Here is a 13,598-nt window from a genome sequence, read left to right as displayed (position 1 = left end):
TCTATGAATAATAATAGTAACAACAGGACCCAGTGAAGGGGACAACATTTCCTTCCTTACACTTAGAAAAGCAAAACTAAGTGGAGAACAGAAAAAGAAATGGTAACAGTCAGATGGGAAGAGTTTGGTTTTCTTTCCTGAATTATCTAGCACATCTGCAATCTAGACAAAGGGTACTTGCTGCCAAAAATCGATTTTTAGCTTGTTTCTACTAGATTATCTTTCACCTGCTGCTGAATTTGAGTTTGTAACCCATATCTACAACAGATAGTCACTTGTCAGACGTCTGGAATTATTGAGAGCTGAAGTATTTCAGCCTACAGAAGCTCTTCCACAGCAAGAAGAATTGCTTTTTTTGGAAGGAGCATCTGGGCACATTCAGGAGGAATGGAAGGCAGAGCAGCAAAGTGCCTGACAGATGATTCCTGTGTGCAGCCACATCTGGAGGCAAGGAACAGGCAGGGAGGACAATACTGAGCACAGCTTAAATGGGAAGTAACAGCATTTGAATGGAAGATCTGGGAGAAATTGGGGAGAGCACCCAATGGACTCTCCAAATTATACAGTCAGGAAGAATTAGATAACGAGGCAGCTGCAACACCAAGAGCAGATATAAGTAAGAGTGGACTTAAAGCCAAAAGAGAACAAAAACAGTTCAGAGCAGCAAACCAATATTCTCACAGCCTCAAACGTGTTTATCTTCCTTGTGCAGCATTAGAGCCCCTTTCCCAGTATGGCAGCAACTAACAGTGTTTATGGGCCTTCAAATGATGCTCACTGAGCACACTGTGTCCAAGCTGCTGCTGTGACAGCCCCAGGAACCTGGGCAGAGCTGGAGAAGGAAGCCAAGCTCAGTCTCTACTTCAACAACCTCAGCAAAGTGAAGCTGAAACCTTAAAATGTGCTCTTGGAAAACTGGGCAACGTGGTCCTGCTGCACTAAGCTGAGCCTCCATTACTACTTCAGAGATTAAATATTAGAGTCATTGCTCTAATCAAGGCATTATTTTTCTTAAAAGGTTGTTACAGATGTGCAGAAAATAGTTTTTATTACAGTGACAGTCTTGGGTCTAGATGCTGCTCTTATTTATGATCTGCTGTCTGGAATATTTCAGTTACCCATGAAGTCTGAAGTACCTGCAGATGTGCATAGATCAAAATAAAGGAGAAAATTTTATTTGTTAACAAAGCAGGGATTTTTTGAATATATTTATGGAGTAGCATCTTACTCTGTGTCTTCCCAGCTTCCTAACAGCTGAAACACCTCATCTCACACATTTAATGTGGTTTTGTCACACTTCACTTTGTCTCAAATAATGACACACATACAGTTAACTTGCACCTACCACAAATGTGGGTTTACTCCTATTTCCATGAAGAAAGCTGAAATGCATTAACAAGTTAACTTTTTTGCACTTGGGAACAGTTCTCCCTCTTCTTTTTCATTTGCAAAGCCCCAAGTGTCTGATCAGAATGCTCCTAACATAAATATCACTATAACTAATAGCAGTATTCACCTACAAAATGCAGTAATATGAACACAGGCTACCTGGAAAACTTTTCTGAACATTAACTTTTTATCTAGCCAGGCTTGCAGTGGAAACTGTAGCATGCCATCTGTCTTGGTGCTCATGCTTAATTCCCTTTTATCACTGTTTTACCCAATATGAAAATGATTCTGTTCCTGCAGGTTTTTGCAAGGATACGTTAATTTACCTGATTTTGTATTTAATAGAATTTCACAAGCCAGTAGGACTGACAAATAACAGTAATTGCTGTTAAAATGGGTGCAAATTGTCTTGATCAAATCAGGAGTGTAAACAATTTTTTAATCAGACTACTTGAAACTTGCAGTAACCAGGGAATGACTATGCAAAAGTCATCAGGCAAGGGCAGCACATTCAGCAACTGACCCCTCTGTGTTTCTATTCTGCCTTCCTTCAAGTTAAAGCAGAGCAAGCACCCATGTTGAGGTTCATGTGTTCAACCACCCCCTGCTACCTCCAGCTGAACAGAAGTGTGGGAGAACTGCCAATAATCCTTACAAGAAATTTTTAAAGGATATGTTTAGGATGTTTCTTAGTCAATCTTACCAATGACTCTCCCTTAAAATGAAATTATATTTGGATATATTTATTGTGATTCTGTACACACACAAAAATCACACTATTTAGCTCAACTGCAACATACAGTGATCTAAAAGAAACACATGCAACTGATAAATAACCCACTACTAATTTACTTGCTAATTATCCCTTTCAGACTGGATATTGTGAGCACTTTAAGACACTAAGAGGTGTAATTAGTTGTAGGAACAACTAAAGATTAATTACCAGTAGAACAGGAAAAAAAATAAAAACCATTAGTTAGGTTCGTTTGCTCTAGAGAGGAAAAATCCATAGTATTCTGGAAAGTAGTGCAATTTGATTAACATAAATTTCTTAACATTACCACAATTGGAAAATGAAGTCACAACTGATAGTTTATTTAAAATGAAAAGGAATTTCATAGTCCTCTTTACATAAAGGTCACTTACTCTCAACTACCATTTCTATGTACTGAGCTTTCCAGAAACAGATTTTTCTTCATTTCCACTCAGTGCTACCCCATAATTGAAAGGACAAGTGATGCTAATTTCATCTTCCTAAAATGTCACACCCTGAAGAGCTAATGGGAGCTAACACAGGTACATCTCTGATGTGCACACCTCTTCAAGCCCTTACACTAATCAGTCCCAGAAGATTTCCAAGTATTTTGCTTCACAGGTCTTGCAATCAATGGAACATTTAGTGTCCAACAACTGGCCTGTTACACCTCATTACAGAAAGGAAAAGTTAAAAACAATCCTTAATGACCAGGACACACTGGAGAGCACTGGCTGACTATCATTACATAAAACCAGAGCTTGAGTCTTTACCAAAAAGCACTTAAAGCTGTTGGGTCAGGATGGAACTTACTGATTATTTCCTTATCTTAAAAGAGCTTGCTCATCTTTATATTTCTGCTTGTGAAAATGCTTCAACAGCATTTTAAAGGTAACTTCTATTTTAAACCAAAGAAGGGACAATGGTAATACTGAATTGAGGGTTTTCAATACAAAAGACTGGCTTCCTAGAGGGGTGGTCAGTCCCAGGCCTGTCAGTGATTCAGCTATTTGGACAATGCCCTCAACAACACCCTTTAACTTGGTCAGCTCTGAACTAGCCAGGCAGTCACACTGGATGACTGCAGGTTCCTTCCAGCTAAAATACTCTGTTCTATTTCACTATTCCCTTAGATGTGCACAGTTTACTGCCATTAGCCTGTGCAATTGAAGAGGCCAGTGATGCTCAAAGAGCTGTATTCCAGCATTTTCCACAAGCACACACAGGGGTGAGCAACCCCTCGGTCCCAACAGGGTCTATTTAATGGGAATGATCTCAGAGAGGACTCCCACCTCTGTAACCACCTGCTGCTCCTACAGCTCCTGCGTGGGCTGTCCTTCCCTGCTCATCAGGGATGACAGCTCTCTGGGATGTACAGCACTGTACCTTGCAGGTGCATCTCACTGTGACCAGTGCACACAATGGAGAGCAAAAAGGGACCATCAGACAGGGAACAAATAAACAGATCTTACTGCCAGGACCTGCCAGCTCCAGCTGCTCTCAAACACAGCAGTGCACCCATCCCGCTCCTCTGCTGTGCCCACACCAGGATGGATTCACCAGCCCCAGCTCTGGCTCCTTTCAGGAATTATCTGAGCTAGCTGCTCCAAACCCAACCACCAAAGGGAGCCACTTCGTGCAAGTTCAAGCAGGAGGAGACAGCACAATGTAGGAGAGCAGTTTCTCTGCATCTCTGGGATTTCACGTGGACTATAAGCCAAATTCAAAGCTAAGAAGATCCAGCAGAGTATCAAGTTCAAATTGCTCCTAATTAAAAGCTCGTACGAGACCATTTGCAGTAGGAAAATCTTGTGAAAAAGCCAAGGATCATGCTAAAGCTTTGTGCCAAAGCAAAGGAGAAAAAAGCTTTCCTTGCCTGCTGCAAGGTAACATTTTATTCTTACAAGGAAACTTACTATTTTCTCCAGTATAAAGACAGGTTAAAAACAATTTACAGTTCTTCACCATCCGACCTGCAGTGCTACATGAAAGCAAAGCAAAGCAGCCTGCGGGATGTCTCTTCAGAGCTGACTGAATCCCAGGGTGCTGCAGGTGATGGGCTCCTGCCAAGCATCACTGCACTCTGAGGGAACTGTTTTTACCAGTCAGACTTTCAAACGGGTATTTATATTCATTGGACACCTCTCAGGATTAATACAGGGGAGCGTGTACCCTCTCTGCATCAGTACAGTTGAGATATTGGGAAGTATTAAGGCATTATTCATGGTGGATTTATTACTTAAAATTAGAGCTTCTGGGCCAGATCTTCAGCTGGCATAAACTCAGCACAGCTCTATTTAAATTAAAGGAATTGTGCTAATTCGCATCAAATTATGATCTGTGCTGAAGGTCTCTAAGGATTATCTACTCGATAAGTCACTTACTTTAGCTAAATGAAGTAGTTGAGGGTTTTTCTTAGTAAATTATGAGCCATGTATGATATTTATTCATTGAAGAGCTCAGACTGTTAGGCAATGCTTGCATATTGTCTTTCTTTCCTTCCCTTTTTTAATTGAATATATCTCATCACAACTTTGGAGCTACACTAGCAAATCTTCCCACACAAAGTTCACATGGGAAGATAGTTTTTGCTCAGCACTGACTGTTAAATTTAAACACAGACTTTCTTGTTTCTTGCACACCTTATTTCAAAATTATTGTGGAGCTACCAAGCTGATGCCAAGTTCATATTTTCCAATGCTGTAAAACACTACAGCTATAAAATCATGACCACCATGTTGCCCAAAAAACTTTGTTCTGCTCAGGTTTTGCCTTTCCTAGACCTCTGATTTGTAACCCTTGGCTTTATTAATACACACAGCAAGCTGGGTGCAGTATCTTTGTTTCATATTTTCCAAAAGGTAAAGCACTGTGGCCATGAAACTCGATATTAAATTTACTGGCAGAGAGGCAAGGGTTTTGCTGAAATTTCACCGGCACAGGATTGATTTCTGTTAGACCTGGCAGTGTTCAGTTAATGGCTGGACTCAATGATTTAGAGGTTTTTTCCAACCTTAATGATTCTGTATCATTTACAGCTTTGCTGCATAACTTGCTCAGACTACAGGCACAGAATGCCTACCAAAATAGTATTTTTTACATATTTGTAGGCACAAAGCAATCAGGAGAACACCACTTTTTTTTCATTCCCAACTGCGTTATGATGAACCAGGATTCTTTTTCATTAGCACAAGGAAGATTAATCTCTCTTACCTTTTATTTCTGTCCTCTATCTGCAAGATATAGACCATGTCATCAGTAGAGTGAAGCTTGGAGCTGCTGTCTCCCCACTTCAGCTTCAGGCTCTGAGGCCCTGCTGCAGCACACTCCAGCCGTGGAGGTAAGGGTGGTAATGGCCTGGTTTTTGCTTTAATAAAGTGGCTAAAAGGTCCAGCTCCAATTTCATTGACAGCCTGGATCCTGATCCTAAAACGAACAGCAAAGAGATGAATGTTAAATAAAGTGCTTTCAGGAGGTTCTTGATATAAACACATCTCAAGGGACAAGAGAGCCTTCTGGGGCTGACTGCTCCATCCCAACCCCAGCTCCCAGTGCTTTTTGTGCCAAACTGGAAGGTTCTGTCAACACAGCAAGGATCATCCTGCTTAGATTGTAAGAGCTGCAGTGAAGATGTTAGAAATGCAGCAAGGCAGAGGGGAAGGTTCGGGTAAGCAACCTCAGGACCTGGTGACAGCCCCTTCAGCCACAGGGACAAGGGACACCAGCACAGGAAAAGCACAGCCTGGAAAATGGGAAGTGCCATGAGTAAACAACAAGCAAAAGTGTGTTGTGGTTGTCTAACAAGGATCATGGACTACTTTAGGTGAAATCATTCAGGGAAAGCACTGGTGTCACTGCCACAAAACCCATCCCCCTGCTGGCAAACACCCCGAAGGTCCAAGAGCAGTGTTACCTCAGTGTCTCACAAAGTACACTATTTAAGCACAGGAAACTGCTGGGAGGAACTAATGGAGAAGGTTAAATCCTCAAACCTCCTACACTCTGACACAAACTGCAGAAATGCAGAACTGTCAGTGAACTATCTATTAGATCAAATAAAAGTTGGACCCAAGTCGCTCTCACAAGATGCACAAAAGCCCTCGAGCCATTTGAATCACACTGAGGACACCAAGAAGTAAAGCAGATCACCTGCCTGGTCACTGCAGCTAGAAATTAGAAATGTTCTTAAGACTGAGCCAGTCTTCCAAATTCTATTTCTTTCTTGAGCAAATGACTCCTGCCTTCTGCTTTGCTCATTTTCTCTTACCTGCCTGCACCTTAGTTTAATAATTAGAACACTGAGAATCTGAGATGAGTGAGGAGTAGCAGTCTCTGACTATGGTAACATCAACTACACCATAACAAAAATGGGAAATCTGCATTTCCAAACAGTTTTGAGGACTGTGTAAATAAAAACATTGGTACAAATGAGCCTGAAAGGTTTCAAAAGTTTGTTAAATCAATGACAAAATATGAAAAACCAGGATGGAGAAAACTAATTAAGCTTTTTTTTGAGATAGCTCAGCCTAGTTTAGTTAGCTGGAGAGATGCCATTTACTTTGGAAATCCTGTGTACAGCAGCCTTGTATTTTCTCATGGGTAAAGACTCTTTACAAGAGCTGAAAACTTGCTGTTCAAAGCAAAGTAATTTTTCATATGCTGTTTGTTTGAACTTGCATCACTTTATGTTCTTCAGTCAAAATAAGTATCTCTGCCAAGCAAGGACAGTTCTTATAAAGAGTTAACAAAGCCTCTCCTGTCCTCAAGCATTGTAACTTTAGCTGGTTTCCAAATGGCAGCCACCACACCTGAAAACAAGCAGTGAGTGAAATGAATCTCTCTCCAATATCAGATTTTTAATTTTTTAAGGAGAAGCTGATAGATGTGATTTTTAGATATTTGCATGAACATTCACCTTCATTTACTTGTCTTGCTTTTTCCAGGTATTTGCACAATGTAAAAATGTGTCTCTTCACTCATTTTTTTCTTGCTTTCCTCTGCTGCACAGAGTTCTTGCTCCCCCCCATTCCGACACACAAATATGCACACACACCCCCCTTCTGACTCTGGAGCACAGTAAGACTGATGGAAACTCTTAGGCCTTAAAATAGAGACAGGCATCTTTACAAATGAACTATGACACTAGGAAAGCAGGAATTGATTTATTTGACTCTAACATGGCTGATGTAGCCACTCTTTTCTGCTGATTGCACCACCATAAAGCTCTGTAAATTGCCACTGTCATTCCCAGGGCCTGAGCTTCATCAGACACACATAAACAACTCATTTTGTGTTTCCTGTGCACATGGCAGTGCAACTCAAACCCAGGTGTCACCTCCCTCTGAAGCCCAGTAATGTCTGCTCAATAGATATCAGGCCTTGGGAAGTCCAAAGGGAAAGGGAGAAGGAAGAAGAGAAACAGAAAAGGGAGAAAGGACCATGTGGAGAAGGGAGGAGAGCAGATGGTGGTGGGAGAGCCCCTTGTACTGCACCATCTCTGCTCCAGCTCATGTGCTTTTGTGTGTCCCTGCCCCAGCCTGTGACACTGAGCTTTTCCAGCTGGGTAGCACAGCCAGGGTGGGCAAGAGAACATCCACAATGAAGTGGAGACCAACTACTGTTTACAGAACTGGTACTGGGAAAAACCAACTCTTTATTTTCATGTAAAAGTAAAGTATAGACAAGTAGAAATATTTGCAGTAAAAGCACTTCCTGAATTCCTTTCAACTTTTCCACTAATGGTTTCTAAGTGAAAATACCCCAAACGTCCTCTTGGAAAGAAAGATGGTTTAACAATCTGACAATCACAATTTGACAACAAATTTTTTGAAAATATAAAGACTGTATTTAGGAATGGTACCTAATTCTGCAGACCCTGGACCAATAATATTTGTATTCATTCTCACATTTTCCCACTACAACTTTTAAACATTTAGAAAGAAAAACCATAAATCAGACTAGTCAAATTTAGAAACCATGAAATGATCTTTAACAGACCATTCTCTCTTATAAGATTCTTGACCCAGGGAAATAAACACACTAAACAGGATGCTATTTTCAGATTGGTCACAAAATCCTTTGTATAGTATTCCAACAAACTGAAAAATCAACTTTTGAATTAATTTTAGAGTCTGACATGAGAAGACTTTGATTCCCTAGTTCCCATAAGAGGAATGCTACCAGTTGCAATACACGTGCCTGTGGAAACCTGTGGGAGTTAAAATGACAAGGACTTCCAAAGGGGAGGGGAAGCAGCATCCTCCCCCAGCAGCAGCAGCCTGGACATGATGAACACCAATCACACACTGCCCCACAAATCCCCACTCATGATTCACAGAAGAAGATTTAGTTTTACACTACAAATCATATTTTGTTTTATAGCCCACTTAAACCTTGCTAATTTGAGCATCCACATGCATTTTTCTCTCCATCTTGGATGATCTTTTACTTGATACGGTTTAAAAAATCAAAATATTTAGAATTTTTATTCCTAAACCAAATTAAGTGCTTCTATTAAAATTTAGTAATGCTACTATATATTTCTGTACACTGTGTAACTCCAGAGGAGAAGAAGCATTCTTAAAAATTGGAAGTTGTTTTGCAGTGAAGTATCTCAACAGCAGAGCACAATTATCTATGGAATGTGTTAAGTGAAGCTTGGGAACAGAGTGTAATAGAAAATTGGTGTTTCTGTGACTGTTGAATACTTATTTATTGTGGAATATTTATTAACTCACTCCTAGTTACATCAGTTCACAGAAAACCAGGCCAAGTATATTACCTTATAATCTGAGTTTCCAGAGCTTCGTGGCTGTGTCAATAAAGCAGAGAGACTGCAGAACTCAGACATATTTCTGCAGCTGCTCACCAGCCAGGATGTTTACACAGTGCTGTGGGGAGGCATCTGCTTTCTGCAGAGCAGAGCTGGGATGTGTCTGAGCTGGAATCCTCTTGACTCAGCCCAGTGATGGCCACTCACAGTGTGACAGAGGCATGTTCCAGTTCCTCCTGTCTTAAATGCATTTTGGGATGTTAATCCTCCTCATGGCATGCTGGCTGGATTTGCTGCTAAGACACAAAGCATCCAGCTCATCAGCTCTGAGCCCATCTCTGCAGAGAGCCTGGAGTTTCTCTGTGTGTTCTTGGGCTGCTCCTGTATGGCCATTCCCACACAGAAGCTGGAAGCAAAGCAATGCCAGACCCAAGATAACAGCTCCAACAGGGTGCACACACGTGGAGAGGGTGTCAGAATCACCCTCTATGCAGAACAATTTAAATTTCTGATTTTGGACTTGCTGGATTCATAATAACCAAGATTTGCCTTCAATTTTGGTTTCCCACAAGCAAAAACATTGACAGTGGAATTCCAACTCAACTGAAACATATAAATCCTTTGCTGATTTACTCCAAATTCTGCTGAAACTTTGGCAAGGGAGTTCAGAGCCTCAAACCCAGTAGCACTTGGCTTGTTTAGTCTAGGAAAAATATGTTCACTGCTTTTACACACAGCAGGGAATAAACTCTTGAGAGGGAGAAGAGTAGGTTGTATTAAACAAAATGGACATGAAAAGAAGACTCATCAGTGAAGAAACGGGAGAGAACGGGATCAGTGATGTTCTGAAACATTCTTCTGATTCAGCCAGGGAGGGCAGAAAACATTTAGCACATAGCCTGACAATCCTGTGCCTTAAGGATTTATCAGGGCAGACACTCCCTGATCAAAGACAGGTGTCAAGATATGCCTGAAGAAGTATCAGTTTAAAAGTTAATGATCAAACCACTTTGACAAATCTATTTTTGATTAGCAAAATAATACTTCAAACTATTGATGAGGAGCATTTGCAATCCAACTGCAGTCACTTGTCTTTCCTGACAGGAATGAGATTTAAGATCTAGGGTTTCTCTCATTTTATGCAAGAAAAGAGCTTTCCTACATTATTACTTCTGATCAGTCATGCACTTGTCTGTGCTCTGCAGTGGGGTTTTTTTGGTAGGAACTTAGTCTTATAACAATATTTAGCACAGTTAATGCTTGTGGCTTTAGTTATTTCATTTGGACCAGAGACAGGCATAATCCCTGACTAAAACTTTGTGATTTAATATGGTGCTTTTTACAAAATAACGAAACAAGAATGCAAAAAAAAAATATCATCCCAATCTCCATTTCTAGGCCTTGAAGATGACATTTCCCTAAAGGAAGCTGTAGACAACCAAGAACCACATAAAAAAGAGACTGAAGAAGTAAGACTTTGGTGAAGAATTTAAATGGCACATTCTGTCTTCAGTGAGCTGCTCAAAGTTCCCATTTCAGCTTTTTTAGCTCTGGGTTGAACAAACATTTGAGGAGAAACCAGGGAACACGAGACTGCCCAAAGACAATGCATTTCCACAGCTGGCTGACCAAGCCACAGACAAACTCTTCAACTTTATATGAATGATCTGTGAGCAAGCAATGTGTGCTCCTCACTTTAAATAACTTCTAGTGTATGTGTGTCCTTGCTACAACAGGTTCTCTTTTCTTGGGTACAGGATAAAATTTTAACTTATCGCATACAAGACCTGTAGGATTGTGACCTTGAATACAAAGTAAAAAAAAAGAAAAATGTTACAGCAAGTCTGTGCCATATCTAATTTTAAAACTGTGATCAGATTTCAGTCTTTATTAGAACAGTACTTAAAATAGAATTGCTTTTGTCACATATTGTGTTGTATTGCTGTTCACTGCCTGCATGGAACCATTTTTCTTTCTTAATTAGCAATTAGGGAGAAAGCATATAAGCCTGAACATTAAACTAATAAAATTTTGGCAATGCCACTTAGCAATTTAGACACTGAAGCAATATAAATTGGTTTAAAATTCAGATCATCTTTTCATTAATCTCCATATATCAGAGACAAAAAATAGCTGTAGCTACACAAAAAAAAGCTCATTGTGTGAAAATTGCTAACCCTACACAGGGATCAATAATTTAGTAATTTAATCCCTTGGAATAGTACTTCCAAGTAGCTGAAAAAACATGAGATGTAACACTGTTTTTAATTATTTATTATTTATTTTTAAATTTCTTATGAGCACTGTAACCATAGCTTAGCAGAGCAACTCAAAAAAGGGGGAAAGGTCAGAGATAACGCAAGGAGAGGAGAAAAGAGGAAAAAAGGTGGGAGAAAACAGTACTTGAACATGAACTACCACAATTCATTCCATCAAGGAATGACTGCAGATTCCTGTGCTCCCTAGGCTGGTTCTTTGGGTTGTTGGTTTGCATTTCATTGCAGTCAAACTGAGCTGTGTGCTGTCTGCCCCGTCCCCAAAGCCGCACTCACCGGTACGAGGTTTCGGGCAGCAAACCCTCGATGACGTGACTCGTCACGTTCCCCACGGGAATGCTGACGTCCCCCAGGTCGATGTTGTAGGATGTGATCTCAGCCCCATTATTGCTTGGCTCTTCCCAGCTCAGTACAAGACACACAGAGGGTGAGGGCTGGCAGGCACCCACGTGCTCATCCTCCAGCACGGACAGGATGGAGACGGCATCAGGCACGGACGCGGGGATTCTGCAGGTCACCAGCTCGCTGTAGGGTCCAGCTCCAGCCTGGTTAATGGCCTGGGTGTGAAAACAAAAAATATTTACCTATGTTCTCCTTCACGTGTGTGTCAGGTTCATAATGATGGACTGTGCAGCCTGGAAGAGCTGCATGAATTCTTCAGAGGATATGCACTGCTGGCTTCCTCTCTAAAGCATGACTCATACCTCTGCTCTCCTAGGGAGTTAGTATCTTCCTTTGTCACTCAGAAATGTCTCTGAAAAACTGGAGAATATTTCTCTTTTCCCTAACAGATATTTAATAACCTTTCTATCAGTGGCAAACTTTGATTAGTAAGGGAAGATGGCACAGTCATGCTGCCAGTGACAGGTGACATAATGTTGGCTCAGCAAACTGGCTACCCAAAATTACTGAGCTACCCAGTACAAAGTCCCCAGTATACTGCAGGGTGCCCCATCAGATGCTTTATGCAAGCAAAATATCCCTAAAGATAGGGGATATTTGGCTTGTTAAAAACTACCCTGGTTCCTAATTTGGAAAATGGATAACTAATTTCATGCTAAAAAGCTTCTGATATAAGAATATAGGAACTCCTCAGGGCATTAAGCCTATGACTCAAATTCCCCCAGAACCACAGAATCAAAGTTGGAAAACTCGTAACTCATTACCAAACCACAAAGCTCAGTACCTCCCACAAAAGAGGAGAGCAACAATTTATCAAGCTTCCAATCCTAACTGGTAGATCCTGAATCCCAGCAGAAACCAAGTTTGAAAACCTGGCCCATTTCTGCTCAATAATTAGGGGCTGTTGTCTTTGCAAGCCCAGCACTGCACAGTTGTACAGGCCTGGGGTTTTATCAGCTGATACTCAGCCAGTGGCAAAAGCTGTACTCATTGCACTGGAATTGCCTAGGGAATGACTGATGTCACCTCCTCAGGATTACTATAAACTCAATCACAGAACCACACAGGCTGGAAGGGGATTCATCTAGCCTGACCTGCTACTCCAACCAGGGTCAGACAATGCAGACCAGGTTGCTCAAGCTTTTTTTCCAGTTGAGTCCTGAAAAATTCCAGGTATGTAAATCGCACAGCCCCTCAGACCACTGTTAGATCTTTAACTGCCTGCACAGCCATTGATCATATTTTTCTTTTTATCTCATCTGATCATCCCTATTTCAACCTGGAGCCTGGAGCAACCCTGGATGCAGTATTCCAGGTTCTCAGGAATGGCATGTAATGGGCAATACCAGCTTCCCTGGACCTGCTGGCTGGGCTCCTCCTGACACAGCCCCGCATCTTGCCAGCACGCAAAGTATGGGGAGAGCTTATAGAACATGGTACAGGACAAACTACAAGAGTCCAGAAAGTACAGGCCTCCAGAAACAGCTTTGATACTGCCCAGCACCCTCCAGATTTCCTTTACACTCAGAAAAGTTAGCCCAGAGTCTCCCAGCAGATTACAATTAATTCAAAAATCCATGTTGCCAGCAGGACTCTGACGGCAACGATAGGACACACCAAACAATTGTTTGATTTCTAATCTATGCTTAACTGCAGTGAATAACTAATTTCTGCTCTGCATAATACAACCACAAAGCCATGTTCTGTTTTTCCAGGAGGTGTTTTGTTCAATTGAAGAAAGAGATAATAAAGTTAGATTTGTCAGCCTTTAAAAAGCCCTTCAAAACAAATCCTGCTCTGGGGAAATCTTCTATTTAGTGCAGCGCTCCTGGAGCTGTTAGAAGTGAGCCTTGTTTTGTGCTCTACCAATGATATGATTTGTCTTGCCTCTAAACCACTGTTTGGCAATTTGTACCTTGCTCCAAGCAATTTACTGTCAGTGGTGTTTTTTAACTGCTTTATTGGACAATCTCATCACTGTAACTGATGGGGCTTTGCTGCTTAG

The 13,598-nt window shown here is 41.2% G+C and overlaps 1 protein-coding gene across 2 annotated transcripts in view; it reads right to left on the bottom strand.

The window, feature by feature from the left end:
• FNDC3B (fibronectin type III domain containing 3B) overlaps nt 1-13,598 on the bottom strand; it is a 184,468-nt gene that overhangs the window by 17,081 nt on the left and 153,789 nt on the right. For both annotated transcript variants that reach the window (XM_039556875.1, XM_039556876.1), the window contains exons 22-23: nt 11,468-11,748; nt 5,357-5,569 (exon numbers count right to left, since the gene is read on the bottom strand). In XM_039556875.1, the coding sequence (XP_039412809.1) occupies nt 5,357-5,569; nt 11,468-11,748 (494 nt within the window). The remainder of the gene's footprint in view (nt 1-5,356; nt 5,570-11,467; nt 11,749-13,598) is intronic.

This window comes from Corvus cornix, chromosome 9 (assembly GCF_000738735.6).
Source record: "Corvus cornix cornix isolate S_Up_H32 chromosome 9, ASM73873v5, whole genome shotgun sequence".
NCBI lineage: Eukaryota > Metazoa > Chordata > Aves > Passeriformes > Corvidae > Corvus > Corvus cornix.
The sequence above is the reverse complement of the archived record's forward strand: the minus strand, read 5'-3'. Positions and strand labels throughout refer to the sequence as shown.